This window comes from Typopeltis vanoorti, chromosome 22 (assembly GCF_054136105.1).
Source record: "Typopeltis vanoorti isolate ZY-2024b chromosome 22, IOZ_Tvanoo_1.0, whole genome shotgun sequence".
Lineage (NCBI taxonomy): Eukaryota > Metazoa > Arthropoda > Arachnida > Uropygi > Thelyphonidae > Typopeltis > Typopeltis vanoorti.
In genome coordinates this window covers 15,281,441-15,305,388 of record NC_143570.1, presented here as the reverse complement: position 1 = coordinate 15,305,388, position 23,948 = coordinate 15,281,441, and the positions used below count along the sequence as shown (strand labels likewise).

Here is a 23,948-nt window from a genome sequence, read left to right as displayed (position 1 = left end):
TGAAGGGGATAAATTAACTGTGGAAAGGGTACAAATGCGAATGACAAAGATGGTTTCAGGACTGTACAATGATATTTATAAGGATCAGCTGAGGGAATGTGGACTGCAGAGTTTGGTGAATAAAAGGAGAGGTGATATGATTGAGACTTAAACTGTTGAGAGGTGGTTACAGGGTTGACACTGGGGAGTTCTTTCGCTTGGTTGAACAGCGGGAAGGAGTGATGACAAGAGGCCATCCCTGGAAGTTACGAAAGGAAACTGTGAGCAAGAGGGTGAGGAGTGTTTCTTTGCATGGAGGGTGGTTGAACCATGGAGTACATCAATTGAGTTCAAGGAGTGTTATGATAGATTTTGTGTTTCTTAGGAAGGACCTCCCACAATGAGTCTTTTGACTCCATTGAGGCCTGAATAATAGTAATATTTCATGGCTTTAGGAGGAGATCCCTAATCCAGACAGTGTCATAAGCAGATGTTAATATAAAGGCCTGATAAAGAACTGACTAATCAACATTCATTGTTTTGTAGGAATATGTTGTAAAAAAACAATGTTCAGTCTAGTAGACTGATTAAGTACTACATGTTAAACAAACTGATAATAGAATGAGTTGGTGTGGAAATGAATTTATCCACTGAAGCTAAGATCTCAAAGTATAGTTTTTAATATAGAAAGGCTTGGATGCAAATAGTTTTGTAGTTATTAATTTTATTTTATTTATGACGTATATAATCTTATTTAATTTCATTAAATATATTTTTTTTTTATTTGGTTTCGAGTCGATCATTTCTTGGATTCTAAAAATTAGTTAAGTCATTGCACCAATCGGATTGAACTCTTAATCTCTCTCTTTACAGAGAGATATTAACAAAATCGGTGCAGCTGACAGGATTTTTTAACAAGGTTGCCTTTTTTCATCTGGCTAACCTGTAAAATTGTTAGCACTAAATTAATTCTCTTAAATCCATGTAGCTATAAAAATCCATCAACAGTTGCATGAATTCATTTGACACTACTGTCTAGACAGACACTGTTAACGAATATGCATCTGCAACTTGCAGATGTGGTTGAAACATAACTAATTAGTGTATTAAGTTGGAATGGGTTAGGGGTAATGTTTAGCACAAAGACAATGGAGAAATTACTAAATAAAATAAGTGATAAGTATGATATATCATATAATTCAAAAATTGACTCTAAATTAGAAATTCTGAAAACAAAAATTTTGTATCTGCAGTTACTAGGCATGTGTGTTCCCCTTTTTGATGGGGGGTGTGTGTGTGTGTGTGTGTGTGTGTGTGTGTGTGCACATAGCTTAGAGGGAACATTGGCCGCAGTGTGTTTCTGATCAATTTTTATTGTACTTAGTTCTGATGGATTGCTGTTCTTTTCACCACTAGAGAGAGAGAGAGAGAGAGAGAGAGAGAGAGAGAGTGTGTGTGTGTGTGTGTGTGTGTGTGCACATAGCTTAGAGGGAACATTGGCCGCAGTGTGTTTCTGATCAATTTTTATTGTACTTAGTTCTGATGGATTGCTGTTCTTTTCACCACTAGAGAGAGAGAGAGAGAGAGAGTGTGTGTGTGTGTGTGTGTGTGTGTGTGTGTGTGTGTGTGTGTGTGTGTGTGTGTGTGTGTGTGTGTGTGTGTGTGTGTTTTAAAACTGAGTTACAGAAGTCTAGACTAGATTTTAAGAATTGTATTTTGTTCCAGAATTATCTGAAGTATTATGGAACATGGTAATGAAAATTGGCATCAGCAGTCCAGGCTGGGGTGGTGGTATTATTCTGTATTGCATCTTTGCTGCTTGGGCAGTACTAACTATTGGTGTGCTGTTAATTATGGAGGGACTATCAGCATTTCTGCATGCTCTTCGTCTGCACTGGTAAGATAACAAAATGCATTTTTTTGTATTTATCATTTATTTGCATTATATTTGTTGTGCAATTTTTTAAGAATCTGCTATTAAAATGATATCCTTCAGTGTGAACCTTCATCTACAGCATAGCACTTGAAATGTTGGTATATTTGTATTATCGATTAAAACAGCTTTCCAAATGTTGTTGAAGCTTGGTAGCAATAACTGGAAATTTTACTAGGTATGTGGCAGCTCCTCTGCACTTGCTGGTTTCTCTCACTGACAGTAATAGCAGACAACACACATCTGAACACTAAGCATAGTCTATTTGTTTTGTGAGACAATCTTACACAGAGAAGATGTTGGGCTTTGTGTGGAATTCATCGAATACTTTTCACCGATGTAAAGGATTGATCATGACATTGTATCTAGTGTTAGTTCTTCAAAAATGTTTAAACATTTGGGATGCAGTGTAGCATCATTCAGGAAAGTTAACAAGAAAAGCAGCTTGTGAACTTAGAATATCTTGGTACACATTCACCTCAACAGATAAAAATATCTCTTGAGGTGAATGGGTTAAGTTGTTTAAAAAAAAATAAAAGGATTTTTTTTTTGCATAGTTCCTTTTGGCTTCTACTCTTTAGATCATCTTTGTACAAATTTCTTCTTATTATTTAGAACAATTATAAAATTAATAACGGAAAAACTCACGTAAAAAAGATTATTTAATAGTATAATTTTTGCCTCTGTGTCACAGGCATCTTCAGTACATTTTAAGCTCAAATTAAGCAATAACTGACAATTCCAAAAAGTGCCACTTAAGTAGCTAATGTAAGATAACTAAAAAGTTCAATAAAATTTCCTAACTAAAAAAAAAAAAAAAAAAAAAAAAAATTATATATACAATAAAATGTTAAGAAAGATTAGCTGATTTATAAAGTACTATCTGCCATAAAGGGGATAGACGTAAACCATCGGATCTGTTTAAGTTTGGAGAGTGAAGTAAAGTTTCACGTTTCTTTATAAAGCCGTTCCATGAGGAAACGACTTTTGTGAAGGACTCTTGTCTTTTTCCAATGAACTCTATGTCTAGTGAAGATGGCATGTTCTGCAAGTCCAGACTGTTCTTCTAGTCGAATAGAGGCAGATCTTCCTGTTTGTCTGAAAAAAGACAATCCACAAGAGCAAGTGTAGACACCTGGAAAATTAAGATGTGGAAGCTTGCCCTTAGGAGAAGTGAGAAAGGTGGAGATTTTTCTGAACGATCAAAAGGCAACAAAAATATTCAGTGGTCTTAAAACTTTTGCTATACATTCACTAATGCCTTGTACATAAGGGATAGGAATGCGTGTTATTTTTTCTGTATTTAAAGAGGAACACATATTAAAACTACTCAAAGCTCTTTTGATGAAGGAATTCTTATATCCATTAGATAATGGAGTGGGCCTGATGAACCAGTGTTTTAATAGTTCCTGCCTTTTGACTGGGATGGTGATGAGCTTCAGCATGGATATAATGGCCTGTATGAGTCTTCTTTTTATTGACTGAGAAATATAGGTTACCATCTGGTTGGTGAAGAATTAAAAGTTCTAAAAAGGCTTACTTCTTATTCGATTCTACTTCTAGAGTAAACTGGATCCTTGGATGAAGTGCAGAGAAATGTTGAAGTTCATTAAAAGAGCCATTCCATATAGCAAAAATATCATCGACATATCTGAACCAATGAGTAGGTCTTGGAGAAATGTCAAAGATACATTGTTGGAGATAGCAGGAGAAAGAGGATTGCCCATTGCTGTTCCTTCAATTTGTTGATACAGCTTATTTTTAAAGGAAAAATAACCAGAATGTATTACAAAATCAAATATTTTTACGTCTTAAGGAAATTCCTGTTGCAATAATTCAATGCTTTCAGATAAAGGAATATTTGTAAATAAAGAGACATCTAAACTGATCATGATATCCAAAATGTCCAAGTGAAGATTTAAAATTTTATTTTTGAAATCCAAAGTATTTTTTATATAAGTATCAGTTCTTCTAGTTGAAGAAGTGAGTAAATTTGATAATCAAAAAAAAAAAATTTGAAATTTTGTAAGTGGGACAGCCTACAACCTATACCAGTGTTCTTCAACGTTTTTACACCTGCAGACCAGGGAAAATAGGAGAAATATTTCGCAGATCGGCTGACGGCTAAGACAAAAACATAAACCAATGTAGATAGTATTTTATTTATTAAATCCAATGTTATGAAGCTAAAATTTTTTAGCTAGTGCGACATCTGCTGCTGCTTAGAGGTTAGAAAATTTGATATACTTGGCTGGAGCGTTGTTTCTGAGAGACGAAGAAATTTTTGGCAGACCACCAGGAAATTTCCGCAAACCACAGGTAGAAGAATAAGGACTTTTGTCAGCTTTTGTAATAATTAAATTATTATTATTCAGTGGTTTTAAAACTTTTGCTATACGTTCACTAATGCCTTGTACTATTATTATTAGTATTGTAGATACATTGTATTATTATTATATAGACAGAGGTATTTGATCCTTATCCCAAAAAACAGCCAACAGGTTACGTTTTGAATGTGCAAAAATTCTTTTTAACACCATGCCTCCTCGTCCTAACCTTCCTTACTCTGAATTTAAAGCTTTGAAATCATTGAAGAATAATAATAATTTAATTATTCCAAAAGCTGACAAAGGGAAGGCTGTAGTTATTCAAGATAGGAAGGAATATGAGAGAAAAATGTCTCTGTTACTCCACGACTATTCAACTTATAGGCCTCTTACATCGGATCCTACCGGGAGTCAATTGAAGAGACTTAATTCTCTCATAGATAATGTATCTACATGAGATGAAAATCAAAAGAAAAAACTAAAAACCTTCTTCAGTCGTCCACCTAGATTGTATGGTCTTCCGAAAGTTCATAAACCAGGCATTCCGTTGAGGCCAGTTGTAGATTGTATAGGTTGTCCCACTTACAAAATTTCAAAATTTTTATCAAATTTGCTCACTTCAACTAGAAGAACTGATACTTATATAAAAAATACCTTCGATTTCAAAAATAAAATTTCAAATCTTCATTTGGACGTTTCGGATATCATGATCAGTTTAGATGTTGTCTCTTTATTTACAAATGTTCCTTTATCTGAAAGTATTGAATTACTGCAACAGGAATTTCCTTCAGACATTGTAAAAATATTTGATTTTGTAATACATTCTGGTTATTTTTCCTTTAAAAATAAGTTGTATCAACAAATTGAAGGAACAACAATGGGCAATCCTCTTTCTCCTGCTATCTCCAACTTTATGGAACATTTTGAACAACGTATCTTTGACAACATTTCTCCAAGACCTACTCATTGGTTCAGATATGTCGATGACATTTTTGCTATATGGAATGGCTCTTTTGATGAACTGCAACATTTCTCTCTAAGTTAAATGCACTTCATCCAAGGATCCAGTTTACTCTAGAAGTAGAATCAAATAAGCAGTTAGCCTTTTTAGATCTTCTAATTCTTCGCCAACCAGATGGTAACCTACATTTCTCAGTCTATAGAAAGAAGACTCATACAGGCTATTATATTCATGCTGAATCTCATCACCATCCCAGTCAAAAGGCAGGAACTATTAAAACACTGGTTCATCGGGCCCACTCCTTTTGTTCTTGAGACAATCTTTTACAGAAAGAACTGCAATATATTACTGCTTCCTTTCTATCTAATGGATATAAGAATTCCTTCATCAAAAGAGCTTTGAGTAGTTTTAATATGTGTTCCTCTTCAAATACAGAAAAAATAACGCGCATTCCTATCCCTTATGTACAAGGCATTAGTGAATGTATAGCAAAAGTTTTAAGACCACTGAATATTTTTGTTGCCTTTTGACCGTTCAGAAAAATCTCCACCTTTCTCACTTCTCCTAAGGGCAAGCTTCCACATCTTAATTTTCCAGGTGTCTACCAGATTCCTTGCTCTTGTGGATTGTCTTTTTTCAGACAAACAGGAAGATCTGCCTCTATTCGACTAGAAGAACACTAGTCTTATATTCAATACCTTATACCTGAACAGTCTGGACTTGCAGAACATGCCATCTTCGCTAGACATAGTTCATTGGAAAAAGACAAGAGTCCTTCACAAAAGTCGTTTCCTCATGGAATGGCTTTAAAGAAACATGTGAAACTTTACTTCACTCTCCAAACTTAAACAGATCCGATGGTTTACGTCTATCCCCTTTATGGCAGATAGTATTTATAAATCAGCTAATCTTTCTTAACTTTTTATTGTATATATACTTTTTTTTTTTTAGTTAGGAAATTTTATTGAACTTTTTAGTTATCTTACATTAGCTACTTAGGTGGCACTTTTTGGAATTGTCAGTTATTGCTTAATTTGAGCTTAAAATGTACTGAAGATGCCTGTGACACAGAGCCGAAAATTATACTATTAAATAATCTTTTTACGTGAGTTTTTCCATTATTAATTTTATAATTATGTCTACTCATGGTATTCACTTATTAAAACTGAAAGAGAGAGTCAGGAGGAAATGCATACCTAATATTTCACTTTTCCAAAATTTTCATTGTACTCTGATGCACCCAGATCATCATCAAATTCCTACCATGTACCCTCAAGGAGTGTACAGGATATGATAGTATTACATGAAAAATTTACATCATTACTAACTTCCTATCTACAATTTTTGTCCAAATCTGTGTTACTTGTCAAGACTTCAACATTATCAGATCTTATATTTCTATCATCTAAGCCACTTTGTACTGTATCAATCCACCTATATCTTGGTCTTCCTCTAGGTCGTTTTCCTACCAACGCGGCAGAGAACACTTGTTTTGCTAATCTTTCCTCACCCATTTTGTTTAAGTGACCATACCACCTGAGATTAGCTCTGCTAATGCATTCCTGGATGCTGACAATGTCAAGTTCTTTCCTAATATCCTCGTTTTGAATGATATTGCCATTGATGCCATCTGTTCACGCCTCTAATCTTTCTCAGGACTCTCATCTCTGCGGTCTCCTGTCTTTGGTCAAGTGTTTTACTTCTGACCCAGCTCTCAGATCCATAAGTTAAAACTGGTTTGAACACTGTCTTGTATACAGCTAGTTTAGTGTTCTGACTAATTTTTTTCTTATTCCATATGAATTTATTCAACTGACCTCCTACCATACCAGCTTTGTTGATTCTGTTATCTATTTCCATATTTAATTTACGATCTTCACTAAAAACCGTGCCTGAGTAGATGAAATGCTTTACTTGTTCTATAGGTTCTCCTATCACAACGCAGTTGACATTTTCAACAGTTCTGCCTATTTTCATTGTCTTTGTCTTTTTATTGCTGACCTTCATACCATATCTATTACAACAGTTATTCAATTTAGTCAAGGAGACTAAAGAATAAAGCAAAGAACGGACATTAATATCTCCAAGTTTGATATCATTTTTAATACCACTTAATAATGTGATCCATATAGATAATTAATAACAGAGGGGATAATGTACATCCTTGTCTCACACCAGATTTATCATTAAACCATCTTCCTGTACTTCCTTCAGTTCTAACTGCTGACTTATAACTCAAATAAAGACTAAGTGTTGCTTGATATAATGCCCCATTGACACCATATAACTGTAGCATATTGAATAGCTTCTCTCTTGGTACCTTGTCATATGCTTTTTCCAGATCAACAAAACTTAAATACAGATCTTTGTTATATTCCCATGATGTCGCAACTATTTGTCATAAAGTGAAGATCTGATCCTGACAGTCTCTATTTTGCCTGAATCCACCTTGTTCTTCACCAAGCCTTTCTTCCACAATTCTTCTCAACCGTTTCTCAAGTATACTTGCATAAATCTTACCAGGAACACTTAGTAGGAAAATACCTCTGTAATTCTCAAATTCAGTTTTATTTCCCTTTTTATATATAGGTACCATGAGAGCTCTGCTTCAATCATCGGGAATTCGTCCCTCTGTCCAGGCTTTCCGAATTATGCAGTGAAGCCACTGTAAGACTTTTATACCACCATACTTCAGCATTTCTGGTCGAATATCATCTACTGTTGCTACCTTGCCACATTTCAAGCCTTTGATGGCTTTTTCTACTTCAAGTAAGGATATGTATTCCTGACTGTATATATGCCTAATGAGTGTTTTTGACTATTGTGCTATCACTGCTTGTTTCATTTATCAATTTTTCAAAGTAATTACTCTATACTTCAAGGATATCTTTTTCTCCAGTTTTCATGTCACCTTTATCACATCTAATTCCTTTTACAGCACTCTTTCTTCTATTTCTGAGCTTTTTCAACAACCTCCAGAATATTTTGCCACCTTCTTGATATTTATTTTCTATGTTCTTGCCAAAGTCTTCCCATCACTTTTGTTTAGCTATTTTTACACAGAGTTTAGCTTTCTTACATTTGTCTCTGTATTCTCTAAGAGCAAAAGCTGACTTATTTGCCAGGAACTTTCAATATGCTTTCTTCTTTGCCTTCACTGCCTCTTTAACTTCCTGTGTCCACCATGGAGTTCTGATTTTTCTATCCTTGCAGACAACCTTACTAACATGTCTCTCTGGCTGAATGAATTGGGGTTTTCTTCATGGCTTGCCACTTAATCTCCAAGGTTTGGTTTCTGTTCTCAAGCTCTTTCATTTTTTCTTCAATAATCTTTGTGTATTTTAGTCTACAGTTCACATCTGAGAGCTTCTCAACTTTTATTTGCTTTAAAACTTTTTTACATGTTATTCTTTGCAATATGAAATTCAATTTTATCCTGCTCAAGACTAAATAGTGATCGCTTCCAATTTCAAATCCTCTCTATACTCTGGTGTCCTGCACCAGGGAGAAAACATCACTATCAACAATAACATAGTCAATGAGACTTTTCATATTCCTTGCATCTTCTCTCCATGTGAATTTGTGCACATTTTTATGCTGGAACATGGTGTTAGTAATAACCAGTCCATGTCCTGAGCAGAAATCCAACAGGTATTTGCATTATTATTAGCTTTGCACTTTTCTCCAAATTTTACCAAAATATTTATTTATATCTGACGATCATTTCATATTCTGTTATTTAGATCCCAACAAGGACCAACTTTTCCTTTTTCATTGTGTCAGTTGCTTTCTCTAAAGCCTCAAAAATTTCCTCCACTTCTACCTTAGTAGAACCTTCTGTGGGACCATAGGCACAAATAAATCTCATTATCCAGTTCCCCATTCTGATATTTGCCCACATCACTCTACTCAAGACTGCCTGCCATTCAAGAAGATTAGCTTCGTATTTAGTGTTGAATACTATGGCTACTCCTTTTCCTTAATTGTCATTGCCTGAATATAACATTTTGTATTTATTGCTCAGAAAGAGCTCACCAGTTTTGTTTTGTTTTTTGTTTCAGTCAGCCCTATTAAGTCGATCTGGTACTTATCTAATTCCTCAGCTAGCTCCATTTCTAGATTCATTCAGGCTTCTTATGTTGATAGTACCAATCTTTAACTCTGGTGATGTTGAGTTGGGGTGAGTTTTCAGATTTGTTCCAGTAGCTGACTTTTTGCTGTTCGCCCTGGATCCCTGGCAAAAACAACGAGGGCCTTGTTTAACCAGGCAACGCCCCAGCCAATTAAGAAATTTTGTCATGTTGTACCATCATTTTGTATTTTGGTTTAAGCCAATGAGAATATAATTTGGTCGTCTAAATCCTAAATTGACAGCCCATCCTTGTTCGTTCAGTATCCAGATAGGTACCCGACAGGGTTATCCAGATCATCTGGCATTATTAACGTATTCTTTGCTTTGAGCATTAGAATATTCCAAAAACATAGTTTGTCGTTTCACTTATTTTTGATTACAGTGGTAGATAACCAACAAAACACTACCACTTTTGCTTCTTAAGTTGGGAAGTAGTATCCCTGGAAGATGAAACATAATGATGTTTTGTTTTGCAGGATTCCTGTATTCCCCCTCCCACACACACACACACACACACACACCCCTTTCTTACATGCATCGTGAGTAATTACCATTAGAATTCTGCTGCTACATATTCTGCTAAGTGGAGGATCAGAGCCACTTTTGAGGACATATAATGGCCAATAAGGAGGGCTTCACAGTATCCTCTCTTGCTGCAGTTTCAACAACATTTGGAAAGCTGTTTTATTTGATAATACAAATATACCAACATTTAATGTGCTATGCTGCAGATGAATTTTAATCATATGTAATCAGTGATGAAAAGTAAGGCGAATTAGTACCATTAGTTAAAGGGGGCATTTCAAGAGGAAAGCTATACATTTACTTCACCAGTATATGCAGCATAAACTTACTTTCATACATTTCTGACCTTTGTAATTGAATTTCAACTTGCATCTACTCTTCATCTTCACGCTTCATCTTCATCCTGACTGGCCATTTGAAGTGTGCCAATGCAGTAATATTGCTTTTTTTTTTAAGAGAAACTTGCAATAAGAAAGTTGTATTAATTAGTATAGTGTTTAAAAGCATCTTTTTGAAATAAATATTTTGTTGCTCTTTCTATACTAGCCATGTCTAATTTTCCACCTGACGTAAACTTTCAAAAAACCATATATTAGATACTCAAACTTTCATTTAAAAAAAAAAAAAAAAACATTTTGGAGTGTAATTAATCGATGTCAAAATAAAACTTATCAGATATTCTAGCCAGTTTAGACTTGGTGTTATTATTCACAAATCTTCCAATGAAGATTCCATCATATCTTTTAAGTCCTTTTCTCCTGATGCTAATTTTGGCAGTAAATATTGAATAAATCATGTTATTGTAGTTTTCAGACATTTCCCTTATTTTTTTATTCATGCATTTCAGATTTTCAAGAAATGTAACACCTACAAATGGCAAGGACCTAATGTATTTAGAGACAAAATAGACTTAAGAAACTAAGTGAAGGTCAGTTCATGGCTGCATATTGTAACACAGAAAATAATAAAAATAAATAAAATCTGCTGAAGTCTGTAAAACCGTAGAGAAAGACAACTGAAGTGAAATGGAATTGTTTATGCAATGCCCCTCCATACAAAGTCATTATAGATATTAATATAGGTGTCATAATTTACAGTCATAATAGTAACTTTTATTACAGGCCCAGATTCAACCAACTGAACTCTGGTAAGTTGATGAGAAATTCAAAGTATTATGTCAAATTAATAAAAAAAAAAAAAAAAAAAAATACTGGAGTGCTTTGAAGATAGCAAGAAACACCAAATAGCTTACTGGAATCTTCTACTAATGTCAATCAAAATTGAAATGTGGTTTCTTATGTTATTTAAGTCTACTGAGGAATTTATCCTAATTGAATTAGGAAAATTTAAGAGGACAGATTCTTTTATATAGGTCACGTCATTAGAACAAAAATGGAGGTCACTTCCTTCACCCATGCACACACACAGAGAGAGAGTCCTTTGTGTTGTATCATTCTGTTGATTTCACATGATTCAATTAGGAATTATATAGTTCGCCCACCGTTTGTAGGTCCCTGCTTCGCGTCTTTCCAAGAATAGTTGATTCATGTTGAAGGGGAGAAAGAAATGAATGACGTCCGAATTGGTCACCAACATGCAAAATCACGTGCTTTATAGGTAAAATTTTCCAACTGTTATACAAGCAACATAGTTAACTACAACAATCATAAAAGAGAAGTTAATTTTCCGACCGGTAATAATAAACAACTCATCCCACAATATGGACTGATTACCCTATTATCGGAATGGATTCTCCTTTTTCTGAGATGCGCAGAAGTGTTGAAGAATCTGTAATCAGTGGGCGAACTATAGTTAAGTTACTTCAGTTCCTCTAAAAATTTTTAGGATGTTTCTCTATAGCTACTTGTACAGGACATCATTCAGCCAGTTTTGAACAAGAATATAGTTATGTTGCAGAAGATCTCCTGATGAGTTGGCAAAGTTTGACCAAAGCTTTGTCTATCTAATTTTAACTAGTTATTTACCAACTAGATTTATAGGTTCTATCTACTTCATCTTAAAAAAGAACAACTAAGGATTGAGAAGGTAACAAGTCACTGCTGACTTTTTTTTTTTTTTTTTTTTTGTAATGAGATATCCATCAGTGTGAAGAACAATAGAAATTTGAATATGACAGATTACAAGAAATATAAAACTATTAAGAACTTAAAAATTCAAAAATAACTTTTAAAAATTGCCAAATTTGGGCACTTCTGAACACGTTGCTAAAATTCTCATGAAATTTCAACTGACTGCAACCTTCAGACAACCCATTTACCAAATCCATCAATTATTACTTTCTTCTCTATAGATAAGTTATCGTCTTTGCTACTGCCTGATGTATATTAAGCCCTATTACATTGCCTTAACTCTGAACATTTGGGAAATGTTTGAAGTTGAGTCAAAACTTTATTAAATAAGTTTCCAATAGTGTGCCAGTTTTAAACCTAGCATATATATACAACTGCATATAAGAGATTTTCATTGTCGCTACTTTTTTTTTTTAAATCTTTTTAATTCATATTTGTCTTTCTCTTCATACTGAAGGTTATGATTGGAATAAAATGAAATATATGTAATTTTTAATTTATTAAAGTTTTTACTTTGGTTATGTTTCCTTATACAGTCATACCCTGACTTACGCGAATCCGGAGTTGCACGGTTTCTTATATGTACGTATTCCCATCCCGCTTCATGCCTCACCACTAGTCGTATCTTTCAGGCGCCGGCCGCATTTGCCAGTGTTGCACATGCTGTGAACAAGCACTGACGTGTTTCACGTGGTCTCCATTCATACACGATTTTTATAGTCTACAAACCTTGTGATTGTTTAATATTATGTTCTTGATAAAAATTTTATCATATAAAAAATAATAATGTCATCCAAAAGAAGCAAGTCAGATTCTTCTACTGCTAGCAAGAAAAGAAAAACATTGACTTTGGAAACAAAACTCAACATTATTAAGGATTTTGAAGGCCGAATGAAAATTTGTGAGCTAGCAAAGAAGTTCGATCTACAGGAATCCACAGTAAGAACAATCATAAAAGAAAGGTTTACAGATTTTGGAGGACATAGATTCTAACGAGGAACGAATTGTAGCCACAAGGCAAGGAATAAAAAAATCATTAGCTTGCTATGAAGAAATTTTGCGTGACAAGAAAAAGACATTATGCCGTCAGACGAATCTATTAGATTTTATGAAGCCATTGACATCGAAATAACTTTTTTTTATGTACGAAAAACTACAATTATGATTATATTTCTTAAAAAATATAGGTGTTTTTGTAAACCTTTGGTCCCAATTGTATGTTTGTATATATATAAATGACATGCAAAATTATACCCCGAGTTACGCGAATTCGACTTATGTGCTTTTTGTTGGTCCCACCTACCGCTTAACTTCGGGGTTTTACTGTATTCATCCATGAAAGGTTAACTTAATATATACATTAGCACTATGGACTAATGTAATCCATGGTGCTCTGGATCTTTCCACTGATCAGATGTCAATGAAGGTTGAAACTGGTCTAGGTGGTGACCTTCTCATATACAGTAAGTGTACTTTGCATTGTGGGATACTGAAGTCAACAGCCTCTGTTATACAAATAACCTAGTTGTGAAAATACTTCACATGTAAACTTTATTTTCTTATGCGTGGGTAAAGGTTTTAACAAGAATGCAATTTCTTGGCAAATATAATTGACCTTTTTTTTTTTCTATTTTTAAGCCAGTTCAGATTTTCATCACCTGGTCGAAAACAGGTGATGAAATTCATTTTCTACCTTTAAAAACATTCACTAATGCCCACGCCCCAGGATCCTGTTCATTGAAGATCAGAGATTCTATCCACTCAGCTAACCAGGCAGACAATTGTTGAAAATGTAAGCTGACCCCTGTAATTCAAGCAGCAACAGTATCACTAATAGGAATGTTAATCAAGTAGTAGCTGACCTTCTCATTGTTTTTTGAAAGAACTGATATAAGGACATTGGCATAATAGTACTGGCTGACCTTGTTTTGGAGGATGGGAGGGAGGGGCATACTTCCATGCCATTCAATAAATGTCAGCTGAATAACAGCTTGTATACAAATCTTAAAGAACGGGTGCTAATTCTTGAGCATAGGGGGGGGGGGTGTCTGAACTAGTCAAACTATTAAGAATTTTGATGTCTTTCTGGAGGGTGGGGGGGTATGAGTTGCTCTTGGCATAGTGGGAGGTGATTTGGCTTAGCCACACATACAAGAGTTGTTTGAAGAAAACTAATGCCACCTTTCTGTGGGTGATAACGGTACCATCTGAATTATGTGGAAGGGCGAAGGTATGACAGGTAGCTAAGAGATCAGAAGCTTTGACAGTCACTTGAATAGGAGGCAAAGTGTTCTGTTGTTGGCCCCTTCAGTCTGATAAGTCTGAAGACTGACTCATTTGAGATGATTTTTTTTTTGGAAAAGGAGCCTTGAGAGTGGATAATATTGGGGTTTCCTCTGTTCCATTAAGCTTTGTTAACTAAATACTGTGCTATAGATTGTGAAACTTAATAGCAGAATGTCTTATATGGACAATAAGTGAAGTTTTTAATTAAACAAGGTTTTTCTAAGATGATGAAGTTAATAATGTAAGAATTGAAATGGTACTATTAAAAAATCTTCCCAAGTAGGGACAGAATCTTTAAGGAAAGCAGCCATAAAGCAGACTGCAGTTATTCTTATTATTATTGATTATAGTAAACAATTTTTATGTTTAAAAAACAATTTAAATAAATTAAAAATTTTCTAGAAAAATTCCAAAATACATTTTATAATATTCCTACAGAACTTAGTTAACAATGCAGATATACGCACTCTTCTCTCCTGTAATCCTAAATGGACCATTGGGTCATTTGTGGCTAGTAGGTGATATTCTTTGTTAGCCTCCTCCAATCATCTCAGTCTGTTTTTTTTTTTATGTCAGTTAAGAAAGGGAGGAATTTATCCATTTTTTAATGTAATCAGTCCATTTTAATCGGGGTTGGCCCCTAACCTTTGGTCCTGGAACAATTCCTTCTAGTGCTTGCTTTGGAATGCCATTAGCCCTCTCCACATGTCCGAACCATTTCATCTGTCTTCTGATGACTGTCAGAATATTTTCCCTTTTTCTCTCGTCTATTGAATCAGTCAGTTTTTGGACATTTTCATTGATTTCATGAGCAGTATAGGGAATTCTCAAAAGTCTTCTGTAAGTTTTCATTTCAAAAGACAGGAGTCTCCTCTCATCTTCTCTCAATAAAGTCCAGGCCTCAAAACCATACAAGAGGATAGAATTCACCAAGGTGTCAATTAGTCTTAGTCTGGTTGTGATTGCTACTGTTATCTCCCCACAATGGTTTTAACTTCTGTAGAGCAAGCCACAATTGCCTTAGCAATTTGGTATTTAATGTCAGTTTTTGAATGACCATCTTGACTCACCATGCTTCCTAGATAAGTGAACTTGTTTACATTCTCAATTTGTTTGCCAATTTGTATCTTTAAGAATTCAATGTCTGATTTTAAGGTTATCATTGTTTTTGTTTTTTTGTAGGTTTATGTATAATCCATATTTTTTTAATGTTCCGAAAATGCGGCTGGTTATCTCTTGTAACACTAAAGATATACACTACAGACTGCTAAAAATGAAGCAAGTTCAAAACATAGTGAAGGTATTATTTCCTATATATAGAGAGAGAGAAAGAGAGATGGCAGTTGTTTAAAACATCAACCATGCTATCTGGCCAAAGTATATAAATGATCTCTGCCTTTGTGCCACATGGTCTCAAAGCTACTTAACTGATGGCCAAAATTAAATTTACAATTGCCTAAGGAAAAATATGGCTTGCTAGCAAGTTCAGTATGGTACAAATCCACATGTTTTAGTAGTGCTGTCAGAAGAATGATGGGTACCCTTTGGTCAAAAAGACTTGGATGTAAATTTTGTGCAGTATAGTTTTCTCTAACTTATCTATACAACAGTTTGTCCAGCCACTATTTGTGATGTGAACAGATAAATTATAAAAGGAATCTGCAGAATACGATAAATATTTGTGACACTAGAAATGAATGAAAGCTATCTTGGATTTTTGTATCGCCTTTCATAGAAACAGAATTTGTTACTCTTTTATTTCGACAAAAGTTAAAGCACTGTTTACTAGCTTTTTTTTTTTTTTTTGTAACCTTGGAGTACAGTTTGAAAACATCCAAAATTTTAATTTTACCAATAGTTGAATTTTGCTTCATTGTGCTTATATTGCATTTTGATTGTTATCTTACAGGGTTGAATTTCAAAGTAAATTTTATGGAGGAACAGGATACATGTTTACTCCCTTCTCTTTTGAAGCTATCCTGGAGACTGCTAGTATTGAAGAATAACTTCAGTCAAATTTGTAGTAAATAGTAGGCAGCTTGTCACTGTTCAGGAGTCCTAGTCAAAGATTATAATATATAAAGAATAATGTTGCAAAATTTCTAGCCATATAGAAAAAGTTAAATTAGTATAGATCTTTTGAATGTTGTCTTTCATCTGTTAGTCCAGATGGAAGAACAATTGAGATTAATAAGAAATGTATATAGTTTATTTGTATGTTTAGTAACTGCTTTTTCGATGTAGGTCTTGCCTGAATGATAATTGCTCATTTCTGTTGCCAAAGAAAGATGGCTGTATATTTATTGCATAAAGTTAAAGGCCAAAGAAAGAATGGCAATCGTGATCTGAAACTATTTATTAAACTTTTATAAAGTGTATAATTTATTTTTTTTAAATGCCTTACTGTATTGTTTCCCACATATGTTAACCTTCATGTTTTGATGCTGTTTTACAAAAATCCATGTTATTCTAATTATAACTGTAAAATACCAGCTTAGCAAGATATAAGGAAAAGATTTTTATTTTCATGAGTTAAAGGGTTCTGCTGCATTACAGCATTTTATGTGGTATAGTAGAATTATATACATGAAGCAAATTAACATGAATGTTCATTGTACAGTTTGAGCTGATCTGTTCCAATTTGCAACTTCCTTCATATATATATATATATATGTTATTTTTTTTCTTTTGTGTTTATTCTTACTAAACTTCTACATGTTCTTTGTACTTGAAAATAATATTTGGAAATAGTATATTGTAGAAAAATAAATCGTGATTATCTGTGTCCATTTGCATATTTTCTTTTTCAGTACACAAAATTAAGAAAAATTTCCACTACTTGTTTATCAGGATTGTCTAAAACCCAGCAAAGTAATGGCTAAGCATTCTCAGTCTGAAGGTCTGGTTTGGATGGGGAGGTGCACAAATAACAGGGAAGATTCCCGTGGAAAATGAAATGAATGTTGAAGTCTTAAGTTTGGACTGAAAGAATTGTTACCTACTCATATTATTATTAGTGAATCCATTCCAGACCAGTGATTAAAATCAAAGATGATCCCTTTACACAAATAAAACTATATATATAGCTTTAAATCAGTCTTGTTTCTTATAACTAAGTATTCATTAGTTATTTAAAATAATTTCAGCTCAGCTAGATGCTACAGTCATACAAACAAGTAGGATTTAGAAACTTTTCCACAACAGATCACTTGCATACAATAAATAAATTATTGAAAAATATGAATAACAAATCTGTATGTTACTTTTATCAACTATACCAAAGCATTTGACTAATTCCATGGTATGTTCTCCTGAAACTAGGTGTAAATGTTAAATATCAAACTAATTCAAAAATATTTAAGCAAAAGTCAAGTGCCTGTTTGCACAGAAAGAAAGGGAGATTATTTTCCAATGAAAAGTTTACTGCTACACTTCAATATGCATTCAGAAAACTATTGAATTAACAAAAGTATCAGTAGGAAAGAAATTAATCTTTGATTTGTAGATGATAAATGAACAGCACAAGCAAAACTAGTATAACCTGAAATGAATTTCAGAAAAACCTTGTGACCGAGTTCAAATTGCTATCTTGTTGGATTGTATCACCATAATAATCTTCAACAATAAACTAGACCTAGTTTGTCACAAAAGCATGGAATAATTACTGGAGATTGGGTGAGGGATGATTTGCCCATCTCTTAAAAAACTGATGGATTCGATTAAAGTGTGACATGGTATGCAAACTTGGTCCCCGACAAAAGAAGACAAGCAAAAACTTAAAGCATGCCAAAAAAAAAGGAATCAAAAAAACTATTTTAGGAATTAAAAAGAGGATAGAAAATAAATTTAGACATGTTGCAAAAATTCTTATTCACAACGCCAAAGTGGAACTTGACTGGTCATGTAAGTAGGATGACAGATGGACAACTGTTTAGATTCCCAGAGAAAGTAAAGGAAGGTGATACAACAAGCTTGACATGTTTGGATTCAATCTTCTTGGGCTGTGCTTTTATTAGTTAGTACCTGAGATATTGTGGCTGTACTATTTGAAATTTCCATGTTTGTACATTCTGTTTTACTACTTAGTGTAATGGTTCAAACAGTCCCTGTGATCTAAAATCTCAAAGTGACAGTTTCTGAAATTGAACACTTTGTGGAGCTAAATATCGAGCTCTTGAGTCCTTTCAACTATGAAGAGTAAGAACAATTAAACATCTGAAAAGCATTCGTGTTATTTAATGGCATTTTCCATTAACGCAAGGCCATCTTCCATCTTGCCTCTCATTAAATAAAATCTTAGATGCACAAATGAACAGTAAAGTCAAAACACAGCTTCCATGATTTCAGTACCAACACTACCATAAGAAAGCCTGATATGCAGCATATAAAATACCCCAAATATTTAAGATTCAGATTATCTCCATTTCAACTGAAAATTTTAATGAGCAGTTATTAAAAAAAAAAAGAGTGTGTTTCACTATTCTCTCACCTCAGCTAAAACACTCCCCATTCTTGTAATTTGTTGGGGAATCAAAACTTAGATCGAGATAAGATAAGATTGGGATTCCTTCATGTTTCATTAAACTTTACTGATGAAATGTTGACTATATCCAAAAGAGCTACATAAACATTATGGTCAAATCAAAATATAGAAAATAATTTTAAGGCTGTATGCATGCTAGTCTTGTGTTGTACTTCTGGTAATGGTTCAGTGATGAAACACTGAATCAAACTAATGTTCTTTTTCATTCCTCAATGCTAATGCATTAAATCTATAAATGGTAGTTTATACATTAAACCTAGTTGTTATACTGCCTGAAGTTTGTGCTTCAGGTAGTATAACAGGATTTGGCTAAAAAATTTTGCTCCATGCAGGTATCTACGAGGAGCATTCTGAAAGTAATAGATACCTACTTGTTCATATCTGAAAGTAACTGCATGCACAGCACTTAACGTATGAGTGGGCTCGAAAGAAACTTATTTTAACCTAATCAAAGCTTGTAAGTGCTATTGAAATTCACTGCCAATTACAAGGTTTTATAATTAAGCAACAGAAATTGAGTACTGTATATTGTTGGTCACAAAAAAACAATGTTGCCATTCATGAAATGGATAGCCAAAAATTGCAACTATCCTTTCCATAAGCAGAAAGCTGAGCAGTTATCTGTGAAAATCAGTGATTACTAGTAGTGAAACCAAAGACTGGATTAGTATTGGTCAGCTGATCTTTACAGAACTGGGATAAAGTAATTATAGTCCAATAAAATCACATCCGAAATCGAATACCCATCCACCTTACAGGCTGGACTTGGCTCATTGGACTTCAGGTAGTTTACTAAAATGAAGATAGATCCATTTTGAAAACGGTTAGCCAGAGAAAATTATTGTGGTGGCCTTGAAAAAAATTATGCAGTGGAGAAAATGTGTCAGAAAGGAAGGAGATAATGTTGAGAAGCAGTGTATGAAAATAAAGTAGATTTAAAACTTTTTTTAATTTCACTGGCATCTCTTTTTGGATGGTGGAGCTATCAGTGATTTACTTTGGAATGTCCCTTTTAATATCTGTTAATCACATGTTTACAAGGAAAAACTTAGGAAGAAATAGATCAGCTAACTTAACCCTAGTTGGAAGACTATAAAAACTCATCACAAATTCAGATACAGATCTCTCTTGAACAGGGTAATAATATAAAGATAATTTTATGACACTTTATGCTTTTGAATAATAGTGCAGCCAGAAGAATTATTACTTATTACTCATATTCTTCACCAGCATAAATGCTGGTGAAGAATATGACTAAACTATGTCAATGAGTTTACAATTCCATCACACATGTGCCATAAAATGCTTGAAAGAAAACAAGTACTACTTCCTTGATGTTTGCTAGGCTATTAGGCATACACTTGCAAAGAAATAATGAAAAACCCATAAAATTTGGTGAGGTGCTACAATGCTGAGAGAAAATCCTGTGATTCTATCTCTGTTAACTAAATACTGTCAGCTATGACTATTGAACTCAGGGTACAAAGAAATGATTCATTAAATATCTTATAGCATAATATTGATCCTATGGGATTTCTTAATAGTTATAGTGAGAACTGACCATACATCAATGTTATTCATGATTCTTCCAAATGCTCTGCATATAGTGTTCCAAATTGGTGCATAAAAAATAAGTATTAAATAAAGATAAAAAATCATTAAAACAACTTGAGTTTGCCCTTCATTTGGAAAGCCAAGTTCACCAGTGACTGAGAACTTACAAGTTACAGATGAAGACAGAATTTACCTCTTGAAATGAGGTTTCACATCTTGCATAACATGCCAGAGAAAACACACAAGTAGCAGATTAGCCATACTGGAAATGAGCTTTTGACTGCCTATATGGATAAGGGAAATTCAATAATACAATATTCTTGGACTTTGCAAAGGCATTTGATAGAGATTAGCACCTGGCAAGTTAGTGTATAAGCTACAGATGAGATTGAAGATTGGCTTTCAGAATGATAAAATTATTTATGATGGAGCAGTATTTCAAAAAAGGAAGGTGACCAGTGTGGAATGTGTTTTTTGATCCCTACTGTTTTAACTTGTTAGATCTTTCATGTGAACTGACTGGGGATCTTACATTATTTTATATGGTACATTACTTTATATGTTTGCTTGACAATTCAAAGATAGGTAGAATTATCAGGAGTGTTGCTGATGTTAATTTTCTACAGGAGGATTCAAATACTTTTAGTGTAGACCATCGTTTCTCAAACTGTGATACATTACATTATTTTTGGTGGTACAATTTTTACACAAAATATTTAAATGTTCAGAAAAATGTATTTATTACCCACCATTTACTATATTTCATTATAATGTAAAAGTTTCATTTACGAATATAAATAAATAATATAAATTTTAAATGTTTTATTCTTTGATTATAAACACTCCATTTGGGATGTATTGCTTTTAATCGGGAAATGCTTTTATGGTGGTACATATATTTTTTGATTCTTATTTATGTGGTACAAAATTTAAAAAGTTTGAGAACCCCTGGTGAAGACAATTGAGTGGGACAAATCCCACTTTGTAGTACAGATATAAAGCTACATATTACATTGGTGGGGCTGAGATTCGGGATCTTGAGGTGGTAGACAGTGAACTAAAGTTCCGAGGGTACACTGTATGTACTGCAGCTATGATAATTACATTAATATGTAGGGATAAGGTAGTGCTTCTGTATAAGATAAGACATTAAATCACACAGGAACTACTATGCTCAAATTTAGTCACCTAGTTTTAACTGTAATGTGGAAACACTAGAGGTGAATGACCAAATTGATATTGGAACTTTGCAGTGTTGTTTATGCAAAGCAGTTGAAAGAATGTAGGTTGCAGAGTCTGGATGGGAGGAAAAGAGGTGATATGATGGAGGCCTTCAAATTAAGGGATTTTACCAGATTAATACAGAAGGAATTATTTATATGGGCACTCCAGCGAGTTGAAAGATTCATCACGCAAGACACATTCCATTCATTAACATAATACCTATTATATATCTTAAACCCATTCACTGTTGGGATGCTCACAACTACCTCTGGCAACTCATTCACCACACCCTTACTAACCACTCTTAAACAACTTCCAAGTGTGTTTTCCCCCTACCCCTCATGTATTGAAAAATTTCTTCTGTGTCAATCTTATAGTATTCCTTTAGTAATTTATAAGTTTATATCATATCGCCTTTCCTTTGCAACCCATATAATTCTCAATCTATCCTCATGGAGAACAATCCACAGACCTGTCACCAGTTTGCTCACTCATCTCTGAATCCTCTCCACAACCTTCTGATCTCCAAGAAATGCAGGTGACCAAATCAGTGCATATTAGTCGACGTGTAGCCGAATTATAGAGGAATAATAACCACCTTATCTTTACTTGTCAATGCTCTTTAGCATTCAAGTAATGGTCAGCTATTTTGCCAATTCCAAAATGCCCTTTGAATTTCAAATCTCTCTCCACCATCATCCCCAGATCCCTAGCCTCATCAATATGATACGAAGTACGTAATTTGTTAATCCCAAAGTGTATTACCTTACAATTATTGACACCCATTGTCATTTGCCCACACTGCCAATTTATTTAAATCTCGTAAGATATCTACATAAACTATTTCACTCCCGAGTTTTGCATTATCAGCAAACAATTAAATGCCCTCCCCCCTCAAATCTTCCACTATATATCATTAATGTACAAATATATATCATTAATGTACAAATTAAACAGTGGTGGTCCTGGGACACTCGACTAGCCACCCTAATTTGCCTTGATTCCACTCCAGCATGCACCTCCCTCTGACGTCTATCAGCCACTCCTCCCCCATCCATACCAAACCACCTCGTATCCATTTGCTCCCACTTATGTAATAATTTTCCATGTGATATTCTGTCAAATGCTTTTGCAAATTATGCTGTCCCTTTATAAAGTATCGTGTTCCTAAATTTTACTTTTAATCAACTTTTCCAATAATTTAAACCACCACTCCAGAGATACTAACTGGTCTGTAATTTGCTTCTCTCTCTCAAAAGAGAGAGAGAGAATTAGAAAGCTTATCAGAGCTGAGACTTAGATTAAACAAGTTGTCAGAGGTACTGAGTTCACATGCACATTCTTGTAGAGCACGAGATGACATACTGTCCAGGTCAATTGCTGTATTCACATTGATATTTTTTAATATACTGAGTACCACCAGTTCATCTCCCTCGATACTCATATCAGTCTGTCACCTCAGTAACCACAAAGTCACCAGCTGGATGCTATACCTTTGCAAAATGATGACTTAGTAACTGAACTATTTTTTTCTGCTTCAGTCACTTTTCCAGTAAAATTATCTTTCCATAATCATTCTTTCTCTTACTTGTTATATAGTGAAAAAAAACTGTTTTGGATTTACTTTGTCCTGCTTAGCTAATTTTCTCTCAAAATCTGATTTAGTCTTCCTTACTATACTACTTACCCTTTCTTGCTTGTGCTTTATGCTGCTCATGGATATGCTAATCACCTTGTTCTTTATATTCCTTCCACAATGCTTTATTTTTTTTTTTTGCAGCTCCTGCTTTATATGCTAGTCACTAGTCTACTTAATCTCTACTCGGTTTATCCTCCTGATCCTGGGTGTGCACTCTAATACCAACATGCTCAAACAATCCTTGACCACTTCTCATGCACTAATGACATTGATTCCATGTATTTTCTTATGCATGGCACTAATCCAAGTTGCCTCCTAATTTTGTCATAATCACCAGCTTTGTAGGTCTGCATAAATCCTTTCTTGACTGAAATTTCCACATGTTGAGCAACCTCCCAGGACAAGACTGCATGGTCACTTTTCCTGATCAGAGGTAGAGTTACTCTTGCAGTTATAGATAGATCTTCTGCTGCTATTACCAGGTCCAACACGCTCAAACTCCTGGTCCCTTCCATCATGTGCTGTTTCAGGTAATTATCCCTTAGTAATTATAAATTCCATTTCTCTTTTGCCATGTGCCCTTTCCTCCTTCCAATCTATATCTCCAATTTCAATCTATATAATATCTAGATATAGATAATAACCAATATCTAGATAAAATAAAACAAAATGAAGAAATAGAAATAGAATGGCTTAATATAAAAACGATACTAAATGCAGCAGCAAATGAAAGCTGAGGAAAGGCCAAAAAATTC

The 23,948-nt window shown here is 34.1% G+C and overlaps 1 protein-coding gene across 1 annotated transcript in view; it reads left to right on the top strand.

Annotated features, from left to right (window-relative positions):
* The window catches only part of Vha100-1 (V-type ATPase subunit a family protein Vha100-1), a 233,903-nt gene extending 216,885 nt beyond the window's left edge, over positions 1–17,018 (top strand). The window contains exons 18-19 of the mRNA XM_090412379.1: positions 1,705–1,876; positions 16,143–17,018. Coding sequence (XP_090268505.1) covers positions 1,705–1,876; positions 16,143–16,239 — 269 coding nt within the window. The 3' untranslated portion in view covers positions 16,240–17,018. The remainder of the gene's footprint in view (positions 1–1,704; positions 1,877–16,142) is intronic.
* Positions 17,019–23,948: the final 6,930 nt, after the last annotated feature.